Below are 18,448 nucleotides of genomic sequence, written 5' to 3'. Positions count from 1 at the left end.
CCCCCCCCCCCATTTTTTTTCTTTTTTTTTTTTTCTTCCCCCCTTCTTAAGATAGTTTGTTGCAGATGTCACTAAGGCCTTGCATTCAGCATTTCCCGGCAAGCCCACAGCTGCCTCCATTAGCTCCCCACACCCCCTGCCCTCTCACCCTGCCCGTCGACAGCCGCGACTTCTTCGAGTCCTCGTGGTTGTGATGGGGCTTGCCAACTTTGCCCATCTGCCGCTGCTGCTCGTTCACCTTCTCCCTCATAACTGCCAGCTCCTTCATGCCCGTCTTCATGGGCTTCCTCCCGCCGGCTCCGCTCAGGATCCCTGTGGTGCCGTCCACGTGGTTCTCAGCAAGGATGCTCTCGGACCGGTCATCACCATTATCTGCAGGAGACACGGCAGACAAGGAAAGGGTCAAGCTCAGCCAGGCGCTCTCTCACATGTTCATCCCATCCTGGATTGCTTTCAAGCATGGCCGGTTACCAAGCCATAAAATCTTTGCATGCAAAAATTTTAAATTGCATTAGCCCTTTCATCTGGAAGGTGAGAATAGATCCTTTCATTCTGGAGTTATTACCACACTAAAAGACAGTTTAGAGAGCAGGGGAAATCGTTGCTGGAGAAGTTCTTTCTGGTTTTCCTTTGACCTTCTAAATTACTTCCCGAAGAATGTAATTTTCCCATCAGAAGTCCAGTTGGGTTAGGGATGCCAAGTGTAGTTCGGCTCCAAAACATAAAACCACAGTGATTAGTAACAATACCTTGAGTCCATCTATCATCCCCCAGAGTATCTCCAGGAATACTTACTCAATATTAATGTGCTAAAATAAATTCTCAGGCCTGCTTTCAAAAATACCTTGCCTCTGTTTTATGGCCACCCTAATTTCCCTCAGAGATCCTGCCATTTCAGTGACTGTCCTTGCCGTATTGTCTTTCACATCGTTTGCCATACAGTGCATAACTCATTTAGCTTCTACCTGCTTCTGCATTTGGTCACTTCTGCTGACCGTGGAACAGCCCCACGTGTCCTGGGCCCAACTCTGCCACTGCTGCAAGCCACAAGACCCCCAGCTAATTCAGCCATTTCAAAATCAGTTAGCAGAAATCTGGGGAAAAACATGGACTTTTTCCACCTCCTCCACCCTCTGTGCATTTTCCCAGTTCACTGGGTGCCGTTTCTGAGAGCAATCCTTGCCAAAGTAGGACATGATGGTCGCCATGCTGCAGACACCAGTCCCTTTGGACTTTGTGGTGGGAATGAGGATTGAATCTCAATTGCTCCTGCTTGCTCCAGAAGCCCAAAAGGTGACAGCTGACCCCTCCTTGGTGCCTGGTCTGATCTGGCTGAGCAAGCACGTCTAACACTGTAGCTGGATCTAACATTGAAGCTGGCCCTGCTTTAAGCAGGGGCTTGGACCAAGACCTCCAGAGGTTCTTTCCAGTCCAAATTATGATTCAACCCATGCACACACATCACCTCTCACCACAACAACCCAGGCTAAGTATGTCTCTGTATATAGGAGCTCTTCAGCAGCTCCAGAGGTCCCACACCAGTGACAAACCAGGCCATTCTGGTCCTACGGCGGTGACAAACACGAAGTGTCTTTTAGCATATGCCAAGGAGGAACTGTAGCACCCAGCCTCCCAACATCAGCATTCTCTCCAGCACCTCCGATTTCAGCTTTCCAGCACTCCAGAACTCAGGCACTTATACAGAAGTAAAGAAATCACATCAAACTGATCACATCAAACTGTGCACGATGGAGGGCAAGCAATGCTTTAGCTCGTGTAACAATGCTTAATTTATGGATCTCTCCTGCTTCTTGGAAGACCAAGTACGCAGAGCATTTACAGATTTTAAGATTTCCTTTTTTTCAGAAGCTGCATTGTGATGTTTTGTCAGGGCATAGCTCTACTGTCATGACAGAGAGTGAAAAATCATAATAGCAGGTGTTTTATTTCTGCCACAGCTTTCCAAGCTCTTTTCAGGTGTTACAACCGCAGGCTCACACAAGGGAAACTGCAAGAAGAGTTTTGTCTGAACTTACTCAGCAAATGTGTGGCTGCCTGCAGACTGATGGCAAGAGAACAGCCCAAGTGGGCTGGATCACAGAGCCACCCCAGCCCAGCATACCATCCACAAGAGACCATCAGCAGCTGCCTGGGGACACACATCAGAAGGACCATTCCCAATCTGTGCTGCAGACCAGCAGTAAAAGCACTTTCATGGCTGGAGACTGCATCTCACCCACAGGATTTAAAAGCCACCAACAGACCCATCCCTCAATGGATTTGTCCAATATCCTTTTGAACTTCCTCATCATTTTGGCCTCCGATCTCCCAATACTGGGATCGTCCCACTTCCCAGAAATACTAAATGCGTTTGGTCTGCAGGTTTTTAGCTGCTTAGGTAGCAACTGAAAAGCAAACACCGGGTAAAACCAATCTGGCAATGTCCATGACTTTCCTCAATACTGGTTCCAGATGAGAACTGGGACCAGGTTTGATAGCCAGATGGGCAAGCTCAAAGTCTGGGCTGCTGTCTGGCGATTGCCGTCTGGCTGTCATCCTAGGAGCCGGACAAGGAATATTTTGAGCAGGAATCTTCTGTTTATACACCAGTCTCCCCGTTAATTAGAAACACATAGTGAGAAGAGAGAAGGCCATGAGGCTGCCCTTCAGACAGGATCAAATGAAAAAGCACCATGCAAGAGACGGGCAAGGCTGGCCAGGCTCTGATCCTCAACGAGCTGCTTAGGAGGGTTTTAGCCTTCCGACATCTTTTGTGCTCCTCTCCTTGGTATCCCACCAAGCTGTCAACAACTGCAGAAGAATGAGCACAGTAGCAGGGCAGCATCTGAGACACGTTGCAGTCCCCTGCTCCATTCAGAAAACCAATGGTACAAACTGACAGAAAAGCAGCAAACTGGAAGCGGTGCCTTCCCCCATCGATTCTCGCTCCTTCCTGCCTCCAACTAAAATATATAGACATCTGCCCAAATAAGCACTGCGCTAGTAAATGAAGGCGAGCTGGTAAGCCTCTTGTCGGCTGATTCATTCACAAAACCTGCTTCTGATAATATTTTCACTCGTTTTTCTCACTTTCCAATGCTAACAAATATCAGCCCAAAGAAAACCACCGATGGGAGCAGAGTGTGCAAGCCCATGTGCGTGAACACACCCAGGGACAGGAGAGATTGGTCTTGGCTCCCCTGGCACCATCACAGGAGCAGAGACCAGGAAGGTCTAGCTGCTATCGACTGCAAGCTCTCCTCTCCAAGGCCAAGCCAGCCACGGTGAGCCATACCTTTGCCCTGCTGCCAAGCTAGACTGATCCACCTGGGGCTGATGCCAGAGCCCCACCACAGCTTCTCCCTCTCCCAAATCCGGTGCTGCTCTTAGGAGGAGCTCTCCTGACCCAGGACTTGCAGGGATGGCTCAATCACTGGGGAAGGGACAGAAGAGGTTGGCCCCATGTGCAAAGCACCGGTGTTTCCTTCACAGACGAGCTGCGTGCACAGGAGGAGGCTGAGCATCAGGTGTGATGAACCACATTTCAAAGAGCAAATGGGCTGGGTAGCAACAAGAGCGGATACCATCAAGCCTTGAGGTTGGGAGAACACAGAGCACGCTAAGAGCCAAACAACACCTTTTACAGCTAGATAATGCTTTTTAACACTGCCCAAAAGAAGCAAGTTGTGCTTGCTTGCTTATGACTGTCCGTGAACCAATTAAGCCACCCATTAACCCTACCAGCATGGGATGGGCAGGTATGCAATTGCCTCAGATATACCCTAATCCGTTTGTCATCCTGGCAAACGCCCTTTTGCTGACCAATTTCAATTCACGCTAAATATATCTGTGAATGGAGTGGTGCCAAACTCCAAAACAATTAAGTTTTATAGTTCTTCCATTTTTCTATGGCATATGGAAAACATCTCCTGTGCTATTTTGGATCAAAAGGTAGAGCACTTTGTGCAGGGTGGGACAAGTGTGGCAGGAATCAAAGCAGATAGCTGAAGTTCTCCTAAACACTGATGTGGAGCCCATGAAACACCTCTCTCCATGCCAAGAAAGTGATTTCTTTATGGCCTTTTTCAAGGAAAATTCCCACTGGCTTCAATGGGGCGAGGACTTGGCTGAGGTGAAAGCGTGTTCAAATGGCCATCAGCTAATGTCTGTAGGGAGCTGCACAGTCTCGCCAACATTTTCAAAAGCGGCTACCAATTTCCAGCGCTGAAATTTTCGGGAATCTGGTTTGACACCTCTAGGCACCTCCGCTGAGATGACTGAGAAACAAAGGGGCTTAAAAACAACTCACCGCTTCCAGAGCTACAAGAAGAAAAAAGCACCGCACAAAAAAAGGCGGCTGCCTGAAGTTAAAAATACATCTTTATCCCTTTGAAGAGCCCTGAAGCGTATCTGGGCTGCGGGACGGGATCGAGCCAGTAGCACTCACTTAGAATGAGAGGGCCAGCCTGTATCACGGGGAGCACGCACCATGCCAAGGACCGCAGCCGCCCTCTCCAGCGCTGCTCTCTCTCTGCACTTGCTTTCCTTCCACGACAACTTGCCCGCAGGTTTCACATTCGTTTGCTTATCTGCCCACTGTTTGCATAGCGTTTAAGTGCTGATTAAGGTCCCAGACCCACAGAAAGCTTCACCCAAGTGGTCTTCAACAACCTGCCTGGAGCCCGGCTAGACTCAGGTCCCAGCTCTGTCCCAGGCTGAATGGGGCTTACATCTCCCTCCCGCAGCAATCGCAGCCTCCGTTGGCCAGCACTTTCCCTCTGAAGACATCAAAGCACTTTGCAGTTCATTAATTACCCTGGAGAGAGAGGTGTTCATCCTGGGTTGCACACGGCAAAAAACAAAGGCACGGAATAATTTTAGAGCATTGCCCAAAGCCACGCAGGGAATCGTGCACAGGAGCGAGCGCACTGGGGGCTGTGGGAATGCAGCATCCAGAGAGTGATTTTTCACCCTGAGCAGTGTTGTCTGTCTCATCTAGCTTTTTTTTTTTCCTCTCCAACACTTTTAGCTTCTTGTGGCCACGAGTTCTACCATTTCAGGATAATTTAAGGGCCTGTTCTGGGTTTTGCTTGCCACTTTTTATTTTAAGGAGCAGAGCTGCCTGTCCTGGGCTGCCAGGAACCCAGCACTTGTCCTTTGCAGCCTGAGAGCAGACAGGGCCTTTAAACCTGACCTTTAACATGCACAACAGCCATGGCTGGAGAATTACTTGCAGGAAGGAGCAGACAAATCCCGACCGCAGCCCCGGTGACCTCTGCCTCATCAGTCTGCAAAGTATTTCTTGGAGAGCCCTGGGCAAAGGTTCCTGTGCAATAGCTCTGGTGTGGGTGTTGTTGACCTGGAGCTTGGATACCTCAGAAAACGTTTGCCAGCAGGGATTATACCGGCGTTGCAATTTCCTCGCAGCAAGAGCTGCCAAGAACAAAGTCCCCCCCAGGCCCTCTGGCCCATCCTACCCCAAAAAGGACCCAAAGTTTGCTGATTACCGCTGCCAGACTGCAAAGCGCTGAGCCACGGCACAGCATCCATCAGTGCTCAGCCAGCGGCGGAGGGGAAACGCGGGGGCACTGGCACATGGTCTGGCCTCAGGCGTAATCAAGCCGGGCTGGATGCAGCTCTCCAGAGGCAGACGAAACCAAAGCAGCTGCTCAAGTTTCACTCTTTGCTTTGCACAAAAAAAAAGCGCACCTGGGAAATGCCACAGAGGGAGCATGAGCAATGGGCCGTGTAGGAGAGGGAGCGATGGGAGGAGAAGGGATCCAGAAGGGATGTAGAGCAGAGAAGCAGCCCCCCTGCCCCAGGACAACATCGCTCACAGGGGCCGACCTGGATGCTCAGGGGAGGGGCAGAAGAAAGGACACAGTTACAGAGCAATCCCTCCCTAGCTCTCTTCCTGGCAATCAGCAGTTCAGGAGCCAAAGGTGGCATCTAGACTGGGTTTAACAGCCACTGACAGGCCTAACTGGGGAGGAGCCATGCGCGACCCCTTTCTGGATTCAACTACAGGGACCCCCCCATACCTCCTCCTGGTCCCCTCTCCCCAGCCAGCAGCCTGTTCTGCTTAGCCTCATCCCGTTCTGCACAGGCGACACGTGGATGTTTAAGCACTTGATTTGGTTGCAGAGGACACACAGCCAGCATTCCTGGGCAGCCCAGGGGTGTCTGTGCCACCTGGCTTTTGGGAGGGCTGGCAAGAAGGTTGGTCTCCCAAATGTCTCAGAACTGTGGGCTCCCATGAGACACAGAGATGGAGATCAGCTCAGAGCATCGCTCCATCTGCCAAGGAGTTCCTCAGGGTGGGTTCCCGGGATCCTCTGCCTGCCTGCACTCCCCAGGGTTATTTCATCACGCCAACTTGCTCAGTAACAGCAAGGCAATTGCACACCACAGCCAGAAAATTCCTGCATCAGTCTCTAAGAGCTTGTTTTACTTCTGTGATAAGCCGTCCACAAAGCATTCTGAGATCCCCTGGGGCCAAGAGCCCTGGGGCTCTGCAAACACCCTTTATTTTTGCCTTGAGATCTTTTCAGCCCATCTCCACCAGCAGGGAGGGCAGGACCAGGGAGGGAACGGTATGTCCTGGCCAGGGGTTGCTTAGCAAACTCCTCTGCCTGCTCTGAGCGGCTGGCACTGAGGGGTGATCCAAGGGGCACCCAGTGCCTTCCTTTGGCTGGGGCGTCCCGCAGGAAACGCTTTATGTTCCTCCAAAGTGCCAGGGACATAGACTCAGGGAAGCGCAGCTTTCAGCAGCCTGCTTCTCTCTCTTTTCTCTGACCATTCCTGGTGACTGGAGAGAGCAACTTTCCCTCCTCCATCCACCTAGGTCCAGAGCCAGAGAAAAACCTCTTACCCAGTCACAGTGCCTTGTAGCGCGCCTGTGCCCCATCACACACAAACTCCTCTGGCACCTTGGAGCAAGCACAGAAGTGATACTGAAATGGAGCTGGTGCCAGATGAGGGAAGAAAAGGGACCAAGATGTCCCTTCCCCTGGGCTTTACTTCAAACAATCTTTTTTTTTTAATAGTCATGTTTGTAGACTGGTTTCCCAAGGATACAGGACTTGTGCAATAACACAGCCTGCCTCTATGTGTTTCTGCATGTACGTGTGTTTGCACGACTGCCTGTCTCCCTATTAGTCCTCCTCCCCCTCCCAATATATCTACAAACACGTCAGCAAATGCCAACTACATCTCAAACAGGAACAGAATTCTCAAAAATAGTAAGTTTCCACCATTTCATGGAAATGTGCAGCCAGGCTGAAGAGAGATAAAATAGCAGGGTTTGTTTTGTTAGCTTTCTTTCCAAACGATTTGACTGATGGGCCATGTAGCACATCACCAGCCCACTCTGTGTGGGCCCGGCGGAGCACAAACCACCGGGGAGGGTCTGCTCCAGCCCTCCTCCTGCCAACAGCGAGCCTGCAAGTGGTGTTTGCAACATCCTGTTCCCTCCCGCGCCAGCCGTTCGCTGCGTGCCAAGAACGATAAGGTAAAACGCTGTTCAGGTCCCTCAAAAATGCAGGGGAATGCTTCAAGTCCCCTCATTTACCCAACTTCCCCTTGCAATCCTGCTCTTCTTTCACCCACTTCTTCCCCCGAGCGTGGGGCTGCTGAGCATCCCAACGCGCACCTACAGCGGAGACTCTCCGGACTCACCTAAAAGCTGAGGAGCCAGAGGGTCTCATCTTGTGGCTGATGACAGCGGTTTTGAGCATGTGCTTAACTTCAACATGTGTGAAGGCAGCTTGCTCAGGGGAAAGACCTTAACATATTTGGAAGCTTTTGCCGAGTCAGGCTCTCCGAGCTCCCTGCCACCATAAAAGCATTCCTCCTTGTTAGTGAACCGTATCTCAGCCCTTTCAACACACTTCTCCGATTAGCCCTCCGCAAAGCTGCAACCTTCCCAGCAGAACCAAATGAATTAACTTGAAAACACTTCCGAGCGTAAATTAATTGCACTGCAGCTTCCTGATTTGACCTTGACCCCATCTGTAAAATCCCCAAAGTAGCTGCTACTTAGTCATTAGGGGCTTCTCCCTGAATGAAACGAGCCGATAACCTTACCAGGCCAACTCTCTGCTCTCCTTCCCCGCTCACTCGCATGTATCCGTGTAATCTTCGGTGCCGCAGCCACCCCAGAAAGCCTGCACCGACTTCTAGTACAAGCTCAGCTCCTAAATCCTCAGTTCCTATGAATTTCCAGAATGAAACCAGACAACAAAAACATCTCATTCGTTTCCTGCAGGTTTTACTGCTGTGTTTGAGTTACCTTTATTTCCCCAGTTTGTTTTAGGAAACACATGTTCATCTCTGACCCCGAGTCCAAGCCCATCGGAGCTTTTGCATCCCACAGTCCAGACTATGCAAGCACAGAAGAGCTTTCCTTTCCGCAGCCTCCATGAGGGTGCCTGCATATTAATTATTATCTAGATGATCTCTGTTTGGCATTGGGATGCTGCACCTCTCTTTCCTGCAGGAGAGCCAGAGGCTGGCAGAGTTACAGGAGTTGTGAATCTTAAGGAGGCTGATTCCCAGGTATGACACTCTGCAGCCCGCTAGAAAGGGCTGATGAAGGACTGATGATCTGATGGACACACAATCACAAACAAGAAGCTTTTCTCCGAATTCACACCAAACATTTCTGCCTCCCTCACACATTTTTGGAAAAAGTATAATATACAAGACCTGTTCAGGCTCTTCTCCTATTTTAAGATGATCACCTTTCTAGGTGTAGGCAGTGACAAGCAAACACCAAGTTAGCTGGAGACAGACTGTCAAAAATCAATTTGAGCCTGCACCAAGGAAAGATGTGCTACTGGAGGATGTGCTCACATCTGCCCATCGGGGTCTTCAAACCCACATAATGTGTCTCTTGGATAGGGTGCTTTAGCCAAATACAAGACATCTTGCTCCAAGGAGAGGTGGCTGAGGGAAATTTTGTGGTCTTTATCATATAAGACGCTAGGGGAGATAGTCTAGGGGTTGTTTCTGGCAATGCTGTCTGCCTGTTCTGGCTCCTCAAGGATGGCTAAAGCTTACCAGAAAAACGTCCTCTGGCTCTGGAAGTCCAATTGTGCCCTTTGGTGCCTGATCACAACCCCCACCAAGATCAACGGCTGGTGGGGAAGCGGCTCTGGACAGGCCATGACCAGAGGAGCCTAGGGTAGAGTATTTCTGCACGCATTCTGGGAAGGCTGTGTGCAGAGCGGCCAAAAGTCTGACCTTCCGCCCTGCAGAAAGGTGGAAAAAGCTTCAAAATCAGGAGAAAAAACCGACAAGTAAAGCAAAAAAGGCTTAAAATCCCCAAAAGGTCAGAGCAGCGCCCCACCCTGCCTGCAAGAGCCGTCTCTCGCCTATCTTCGGTATTGCTCCACTCCCTTCTCAGCCACATTGGCTTCTCCGGTTATTATGACTATTGCGTGCAAATGGAATGAACTTCAGCCATTTGTATTACTAGTTTTTAAATAACATCTCACTTTTCCACAGTCGATTTTCCAGACAGCGGCTCAGTCCAGGGCTCCCCTCACCACCCACCCAAATCTCATTGCACATTTCCTCAAAGTCTGCCTTTTTCAAAACGCACTATTATTATGGTAATTCCTTCCTATCTTCTCCTCAGAAACCCTGCCAGAGCCCAACGGCAATTACCACCAGTGTCACCTCGAGGTCTGCTGGACCTACTGTCCCCATGCAGCCCTCGAAGCCAACCCTGTGACCACTTTTTCCCCAGGAACCTGCATTCCCCAGGGACAAAGCACAAGTGCCTCCAAATAAAACCAGAGCACTGAATCGTAGGTGGAAAGAGGCAGTATCTGCTGTAATTTAGTTGTGAGTCTCTTCTGCCCACCAGCATCTCCCAGCTGCCTCCAGCACTCACAGACATTACCCCTCCCTCCTCACGGGGGCTATTACCGAGTTGCCATATCCCACATTTAAGCCCCAAGTTGAGCTGTTCAGATTGTGGTTTTTTCCTCATTTGACGTTCAAGCTAAACAACATTGCAATTGTTTCAGGTTATGTCAAAACACTTTGTTCATCTGTTCTTGGGGCAATATTTCACTCAGTTTTGCAGTCACTTTGCTGGATTTCTTTAACCCTTGTTTAATCCTTCTCCCAGAGAGGGGCAGAGCTGAATTTGAACCCTCAGTGTTAGAGTACAATTTGAACCATGAGAAGGGACTGAACCTGGTCTTGCATGTGTATTTATTATGCACATTTACTATTTATCTTACTGCATGCATTTACTGAAATAAGGCAACTGCCACTCTCTAGGCATGAAGTCTTTATTGATACAACACTGCTATTGAAATAAACAGGAGTTTTGCCAAAATTAAGACTTGTGGATTTGTCCCACCGCTGAATGACACGCGCACACATGCAGTAATGCCATGAAGGGTTCAGACTCATGGACAGGCTACCAGAAGGCAGCAATTTACTGCAGATCGGCTGATCTGTAATAACTGTTTATGGCATACAACAGCCATGCATATGCAAGTAATGCAAGTTACCTTTATGGTCCTTCAGTGACTTCCAACCTCCAGAGCCTACAGCATGGCCAGATCAATGTCACTTGGCCTTCAGAAGGGGAAGTTTCCTCCCACACAGGTGGGAGGGAAGCAGCGCAAGGCAGCCTGCTGCTTCGCCCTGCTGTGTCATTGCTTTGGTCTCTTGCCTTTATAGAGAAAGGGGCTGGATCTCACTTTGTTTCCAAAAGACTCTGTATTTTGGGCCACCCATGAAGTTGCCCAAGCTCCAACCTCAGGAGTATGCAGACTCCCGCTGAGCAAAAGGCAGGAAGAGAGAGTCATAAAACTGTGGTAGAGGAAGGAAGAAAAGAAAGGGGAAGATCAGTCGGCTGGATTCCCAAGGAGGAGGGAGGCATTGCAAAGCTTAAAAAACAGACCACCACAAAACACAGAGTGGTGGAGACAGATGTGATAAGCCAGCTGAACCACTGGAAGGGAAGCTCGGATGTGCAACAGTCAGTTCTTCACTCAAACAGCTCCAGAAACAATTTCTTGTCCAGCCAGCCAGCACACTCAGCACCAGTGCCCTGGTGTGTTTGCTGTGCACCTGATCTACACAGCACCCCTTTCCCGGTGGGAGGATCTGGCTACCACCTAAAGGCCTGGAAGATACCCAGGCTTGTGGCAAGGAGCCCTTTAAAGGGGAGAGCTGCTGGTACGTGGTGGTGGGGTGGTCCCCAAGTTAGCACAAACCACCCATACCTGTGTTAACAAGCCAAATAGTTAAAACACTGAGCTTCTGCAAGAAAATGCCAGGGAATCCCCTGGCTTCAGGAAGGATTGGCGTTCGCTCGGAGTTCACCCCAAAATGCTGGAGAGCTTCAGCTGGCTTCTGGCATACTGGTGTTTAAGTCCTTCTCCAAACCAACTCTGCACATGGTGTAAGCCTGGTCCAGGTGAGCTTCCCCAGCCAAAACCCAGCTGGCTGCTCTGCAGCAAGTATCACTCACCCCATACGTTGCAGGTGGTGTACAGAATGTGAATAACAGGTTTTACCTGGCCTTTATCCATCTTCTTACAGCCGAAAGCATCTCACAGCTTTCTGCTGCATTTTTGAACCCCCAAATTTGCAAAACAAAATGTGGCAGTCATTTAAGGGCATGTAACTCCCCAGGCATAAGGTCTGGGGAAGGAGCACATCAAGGGGGCCACCGCAACCTCCCGGGAGCACTAAGGTGGGAGGCTGTCATTAGATAAATTGCCCCAGAGGGCTGCAATTAACCCACCCCCACCGCTCTCAGACAGACCACCGCAACTGAAAAGCACCATAACCACAGCCATCCCAGGGGCAAGGGGGCAGAAGCCGAGGGGACAGTGGGAAACGTCAGCCCCGAGCACCCACATACCCTCCGAGGGCTTTCATCAGCCCCCAGAACAAAAGCGCTGCTGCACCATTCCCTGCCGGGAAGCGATGGGCACACGCACCCACCTCCATCGCAATCGGTCCATAAAACTCCACTTCATTAGAGCCACTGTTGCCACATCTGTTAGTGCTTTAAAGCACGTACATCTGGCTTAATTGAGCACTTGACTTTACTGCTGCTTTATCTCCATTTTCTGAACAGGCCTTGGGGAAAGGGTTTTGTGTGTTTTGGGTTTGGTTTTTTTTCCTGCTTCCTTTTTAAAATTTTTTCCACTGAAATCCCACCTGAAGCAGGAACAAACGCCCCTGCGACAGTTGCTCACACGCTGCGGGCTGCTTTTAGGAAAGTCTCCCCTCTAGACAACGAACCCCATCCTAAACATTCTGGTTTATGTGCTCCAAAGCTGTAGAGCCTCGACACACCAATCCTCCCCTCCCACTCTCCCTCTGTCCCCAGGGGGGAAAAAAAAAAAAAAAAAAAAAAAAAAATCAGAGTTAGGTGGAAGGTGTCGCAGTACATGCCAGGGAGAAAAGAAAGAAAAGGAAAAGGATCTTGCTGCCCCTGCAGTCTCTGAAACTTTGCCTCTGCCAAGTTACAACAAACAGGAAAGGCAGAATCAAAACACAGCCCCCACGTCCCCCTCAATCCACCCAGCGCAGGCTGCGCTAGTGCCAGCTACCGCTCACAAACAATCACGCTGCGAGCCTCCTCTGGCACATCCTTCCAGGTGGCCTGAACAACAGAAAAGCCCAGCTCAGGAAGCCTGCATCCGATGCATGGGGTGCTTGAAATCCCTTCCAGGAAGCGCAAAGGTCCTTCATGCCCCCAGACAGAGGCAAGGTTACCCGCAAGCCCCTTTGCCAACTCCTACGCTGGAAGATGCTTGTGTTTCCCTGTGAAAGGAGAAGCCAGGCACACAGTAGCTGGGAACGGAGAGAAGTACTGGCTGCAAAGTTGGCTGTTTTCCCACTAAGCCACCCCCAGTGCTTCCCAGCCACTGGGAGAACAACAGGACTGGTCCCTCCTGCGGGAAGGAGTTGGGGCACCATTGCTGGGCTGCAGCATCCTCCCAGGGACCCGTGCCCAGCACCTTTCCACCGCTTTCAGGCCACGATCTGGCGTGGGCAGGTATCAGCAGTGTCTCCGAAGCCTGGCTTTAAAACACTGCTCCAGGTGGTATTTCTCTTGCCATAGACTGAGGCTGGGACCGCTCAGCGGGCAGCCTGGCTTTCACCAAGCACCAAATGCACAGCAGATCCATTACGCTAGTTGATGCTAACACGGGATGCAACCCACACATGCAGCCCAGGAGTTTTATACCTGCTAAAAGCAGGACGACCTGCTGAAATCAGACTACCACATCTTCAAGGTAAGTGGCTAGATGAAAAGTGATGCCTCATCACACCACCACACACCACGGCTGTGATGCAGCAATCCCCACAATCTGTTTCGGACACTCAGAAGCAAGCTCCTTAGTGACACCACTTGCTTTTCACACCGTCAGGTACGTTCCTCGCCCCCACCGGCCATCTCCCCAAATGTGCTGCCCTGACCATCAGCTACTTGTTCTCCTGCCCCCCACCCACACGGGAGTCCTGTTCAGCCAGCGTCACTCTGATCCTTCCTTTCTTCCGATGGAAGCAGGCATCGATGTCCTGCCTGTCCCCCTTCCTACGAGAGTAAGATATTCAAAGCACTGTCAGCTTTCCCAATGCTGTGTTCCAGTTTGATTTCATGCTGCGGTGCTGAGTCCAACCATCTTTTATCCCCGCTGCCTGGTATCTTTTCTCAGATGTCTAAACACAAAAGCCACCCCTGAAGCAAGCAAAAAGCAAGGCATACTAGCAGCAGCCGAATGAGCTCCCTGGGTCCTTCCTGCTCCAGTCCAACAAGACTTCAAGACCAGGAGAAGAAACATCTGAATAGCGAAGTGAAAGAGGGTCAAAATGTAATTAAGCTCTGCACTTCCTATCCCAAACTGTTAGTGGGTGTTGCTGTGGATCTGAAAGTTACTCAGACACTCTTGTTTCACCGGAGAGGAAAACAGTCCCGTCTTTAACAAGACAAGCTCTTCTGGATTCCTTGGGAGGATGGCAGTAAGCAAATTACGATTTCTAAACCTCTCCCTGTCCTCTTCCCTTCCTCCAGCCAAGGCTCATACGCACAAAGCAGAGACATCTTTCCTATCAAAAAATCCCTCTAGGCTTTCCAACTGAACCCAGCTGGGTTCTACCCATGGGAAGATCAACCCAAGTCATCCTCACAAGGACACCCCATCTTCCAAAGTTGGGAAAGGCAGAGAATTTAGATACTGCAGTACATAAGAGGCAAAACCTTCTGAGCCTCTGACTGCGCGTGCTCCGCTCAGAGTCCATGCGCCCCAGAGCCAAGTATGGCTTATGTGCAACCCATGTTAACCCCCCTTCAGCTGAGAGCCACGGAGACATGACAGCGGAGGGCACCTGCAGCGATGCTCGCCAGCGAGAGAGGGAGCAGGCTGTGGCGGTTCCTTGTGCGGAGACCAAACCAGTCACGAGTCCAAAATACAAGCTGACCATGACGCAGAGGCTCATCCAGGCAGAGGCTGAGGAAGGAGCAGAGCAGACCCGTCCAGCTGCACGCAGCTTCTCTGAGGCCCCAGCACATGACTGTTCTTCATGTCTCCCTGCCAAGGCACCAGTGTGCTCTTCCAGCACCAGGCTGCTATCTCCGTGATCCACCAGCAGCTACAGCTGTGGTCAGCAGCAGATGTTAGGAGGAGCATAAGGACTGATCTTTTCCTCTGCTTCTGGAAACCAATGGTGTAGTGACTTTCTGAGCTAAAGGCTGCACATGGATCTTCATATTTCACAGCCAGCCATCCCTCTGTGAATTTCTATACTTCCTTTTAGAAGCCATTTGTACCAAGGACATTTCCAACTTCCTACAGCAGTAACTTTCATGGTTTAATTCTGTGCCCTGCTCCCCTAGATGTGCTGTTTGATCTTTTTCATGGGATGCCAAAAGAAACTGAAAAATAGGGATCTTCCCATTCCTCCCCCTATTCACAATTTCATAGCTATCCATCTCAGCCCACAGGAACAAGTCAGCAGACAGACCTAAACACCAAAGTGCAGGTCTTCATACTCTGTTGAGACAGGTCTTGAAGACCACTTAATCAAGGGGTGACCTTTAGAAAGCAACGTGTACCTGCTGTGTGCCACGCATGCCTCCATCATGCCTCTGAAATCAACTGCAGCCCTCGCAAGGGGCTGGGAGCCAGGACACCTCTTCTTTAAAGAGAATGTGAAAAGGCCGGGCATTTTTCTAATACAGAAGGCCTTGGCACAAGCTGAGGGCACAGGAACAAAGCCAAAGCACATGGAAAACAGCAGCAGCTCTTACTGCTGCCTGTCTAATTGGAGAGCTGGGACACCACCCCAGAGAGAGGGATTCATTGCAAGCTCCTGACAAGCTGCGCAGGGTGCCCTGACATGGGGGGAGACCCCTCCGGTGCCACCCCCACTGCTGCCCCGACGGCCCCAGCCCATCAGCACTCGTTCTTGTCACAGGCTGCTCTTTCTCAAAAGCCTGCGAAGCATGTTGGCTGGGCCCCAATGAAAGCACCTTCTAATGGGATTTTTCAGGTTTCAAGGATATCAGTGTCTGGCACAGACTGAAGTAATTAAGAGGACGTCCAGCAGACTATCTGGCATTGATTAACCAGCTATTTACCACTGTGAACATTGCAAGTCTCACTCTAAAACTCTGCACCAAAACACTTGCTTTTTCCTAATTGTTTTCTCCCTTGCCCCATCCCTGCCTTTCACAAAGCCCAGCTGTGGCCTCCCTCGCACCGCTCCCCCCGCCTTGCCGTGCTTTGCCTTCCTAAATAAACCGTGATGGTGTCAGCCAGGCTAAAGCTGGAAGGCTTGCTGAGGGTTAAAGGGAAATGTGTGTTGCTTTTGGCAAACAGATAAACCCAGATTTCACTGAACAGGCCTCAAGATGGACAGCCACATGCACTTGCAATCATCATGTTTGCATTTGACTCTTCCTATTGAATACCAGGGTAAGAAAATCCTTGGGCTGATCTCATTTCCACCCACTTCACTGGGTTTGTCCCTACACAGCCACTGATCTGTTCACCACCAAGTTCTTCCAGACTGGAAACATCGCTAAAGCTGCAACAGCTCAGTTATAGACTCATTTCACTGTCTCCCTCCTACATCACTTAGAGTGTGCCTGGAGGAGCAGCAAACAGGTAGTCCTGGAGGGAAGGGTTTGCAGTCAGCAGTGAAGAGTTACCAGTGGCATTTATTGCAAATTCTGCAGGAGAGAGCATTCAAAGACAGGATTTGTTACAGCAGCTGAGACAGCAGGAGTTGGCAGGTCCAATTTGATGGAAGCAGGCTGGGTCCCCCGCCCCAGCAGAAGAGGACCCCTGTGCAGCAGGCTGAGCGAGCCCTGCGCAAAGTTTGTCAGTGGGTCTCATCATGCAACAGCTCAACACACAAAGAACAAAAGATCGGTGGGTTTTGAACGGCAATTGCTGTTTCCATACACAGACCAGACTGCATAATGCACTGCATGGGCCACCTCTTCTAGACACACGAAGCGAATTATCAGAGTACTTCCACTCTTTGCATGAAGTATCACCAGTGGGTATGTCCTCCCTCTCTTTGAAGGAGAAGTAGGAAGGGAAGCTTCCCAGGGAGCTCCAAAGGAGCAAAATGCACTCAGCACCTCCAGTATTTGCATCCTCCCCAGCAAAGCTGTATCATCTCTGCTCCCAATGCCCCCCCAGTAGCACAGGAGATACACAGAAAGACCAGAGATCGGTGGGGCAGGACTCTGCCTCTTTTCATGTCTGCAGAATACTATATAATGATGGGGCAGCACAAATATTTATTATTAAGGGAGTGTAAGAGAAGAGGAGAATGGAAACTGCTAATCAATAATGAAAAGCAAAAGTGAATAAAACCTGCGGAGAAAATTCCCCTTCTTATTCATTCCTAAAATACAACTGTAATGGAGCATCACAGAAGAAAGCAGGATAAATTGGTCAGATAAGATATTAAAAAGGAAAAAGAGCAACCGGGTAAAATTTGACTTCACCTATAGTTAGGGTATATGAAGACCAGAAAGGAATTAATGATACTTGCAAATAGTTAACTGTTACTGAGATGGAGACTTTATTGGATGCAACAGAGAAGGACGATCCAATTAATTAGCCACTGGCACAGTTTACAAAAGGGTTGTGATGGTGTCTCCTGTTGTGAGTGATTTTAAAGTCAAAACTGAATGTCTTTTGTAATGGTCTAGTCAAAACAGCAATTCAAGCAGCAAAAGTCTGTGGTCTGAACTGAGTCAGGCTTAAGGATGGGACACCCTCATTCTGGCCTTGAAGCTGTGAAAAATGAACCCAAAAGTACCAGAGATAGATGCACCTAGGAGAAGACCTGACATCGCATGGGCTGACCCCTAAACGGAGTACCTCTGCCAAGGAAAAGGGCAGTGCTCAGATCAGACCTGCTACTGTGGAGCTGGTGAGCATGGGACGGAGGTCTCCAGATGATGATTCCTTACAAAAGCAGCCTTGATCAGTTACCACGATTGATGAGGTTTGCATAAATCCTTAAATCAGACAGGAAACGAGGCAATATCAATACAACAAAACAGCCCCAGAGACGGACAAAGGAACAAACTCTTAATAGGGCATCAGGTGGCGGAAAATGTGAGAAGTCATTGGAGAAGTCATCCAGACAAGTTAACTGGAAAATGGCAGAAGACTGATGAATATTTGGCGCTGAAACAGCCATCAGCCTCCCTGGGAAGTTCCCAGAATGAAACTGTAGAATGAGCCATAAATAGTCTGAAGTGCATCTTGCTCCTTTGCCCCAAAGGCAGCACTGCCGCACTGGGGGAGCTTGGAGGTGGGGAGAAGCAAATGCCTAAAACCCAACCCTCACTGAGTCACCGGAATAAATCACCCTACAGCAATCTACAAAGGACCACTGTAAGCTGGGGAAGAGCCTTCTGGAGACCTTAAAGGCATGTGACACTTCTCAATTTCTCACCTGCCAGCTTTTGTTTCATTTGCAATTAAAGTATCAGAGGTGCCAGCTCTCCTTCTCCCTGTTTCTGTTGGGGCTGTTGGCCTCAGATAATGTACCTGATACCTCCTCTTGAGCAACCGATTCTCCATCAAGGCCTTCCTAACTTTACCACATCATCTAGTTATTGGCATTGTACAGGGGCTTTGTTTTAAAATCTTCCCCCATTTCCCCATTGCAAATATTCACTTTCTGAGCACTTGCCATTTTTGCATTCCCCAAATCCGCTTTCACTGAAAGTTTAAGGTCACAAAGTACAGATTTCCACGTTTCAGTTCCCCTCAAAGCTGGAGTAATTTGGCTTGGCTGCAGGGCAAACGCTAAAGCCTACAGAAAACAAACACATAGGACACTTCTGTTGCCCTGAAATGCTGAGCAATAAAATCTCAGTAAATAAATACATGGAAATTCGCTTTAGGTCAGAGCACGTCATGCTGCTTGG

The 18,448-nt window shown here is 49.8% G+C and overlaps 1 protein-coding gene across 1 annotated transcript in view; it reads right to left on the bottom strand.

Annotated features, from left to right (window-relative positions):
• IGFBP2 (insulin-like growth factor binding protein 2, 36kDa) overlaps nucleotides 1-373 on the bottom strand; it is a 4,588-nt gene extending 4,215 nt beyond the window's left edge. The window contains exon 1 of the mRNA XM_009581280.1: nucleotides 149-373. Coding sequence (XP_009579575.1) covers nucleotides 149-280 — 132 coding nt within the window. The 5' untranslated portion in view covers nucleotides 281-373. The remainder of the gene's footprint in view (nucleotides 1-148) is intronic.
• Nucleotides 374-18,448: the final 18,075 nt, after the last annotated feature.

Source organism: Fulmarus glacialis, unplaced genomic scaffold (genome assembly GCF_000690835.1).
Source record: "Fulmarus glacialis isolate BGI_N327 unplaced genomic scaffold, ASM69083v1 scaffold34187, whole genome shotgun sequence".
In the NCBI taxonomy this organism is placed as follows: domain Eukaryota; kingdom Metazoa; phylum Chordata; class Aves; order Procellariiformes; family Procellariidae; genus Fulmarus; species Fulmarus glacialis.
This window is presented reverse-complemented; position numbering and strand designations above follow the sequence as displayed.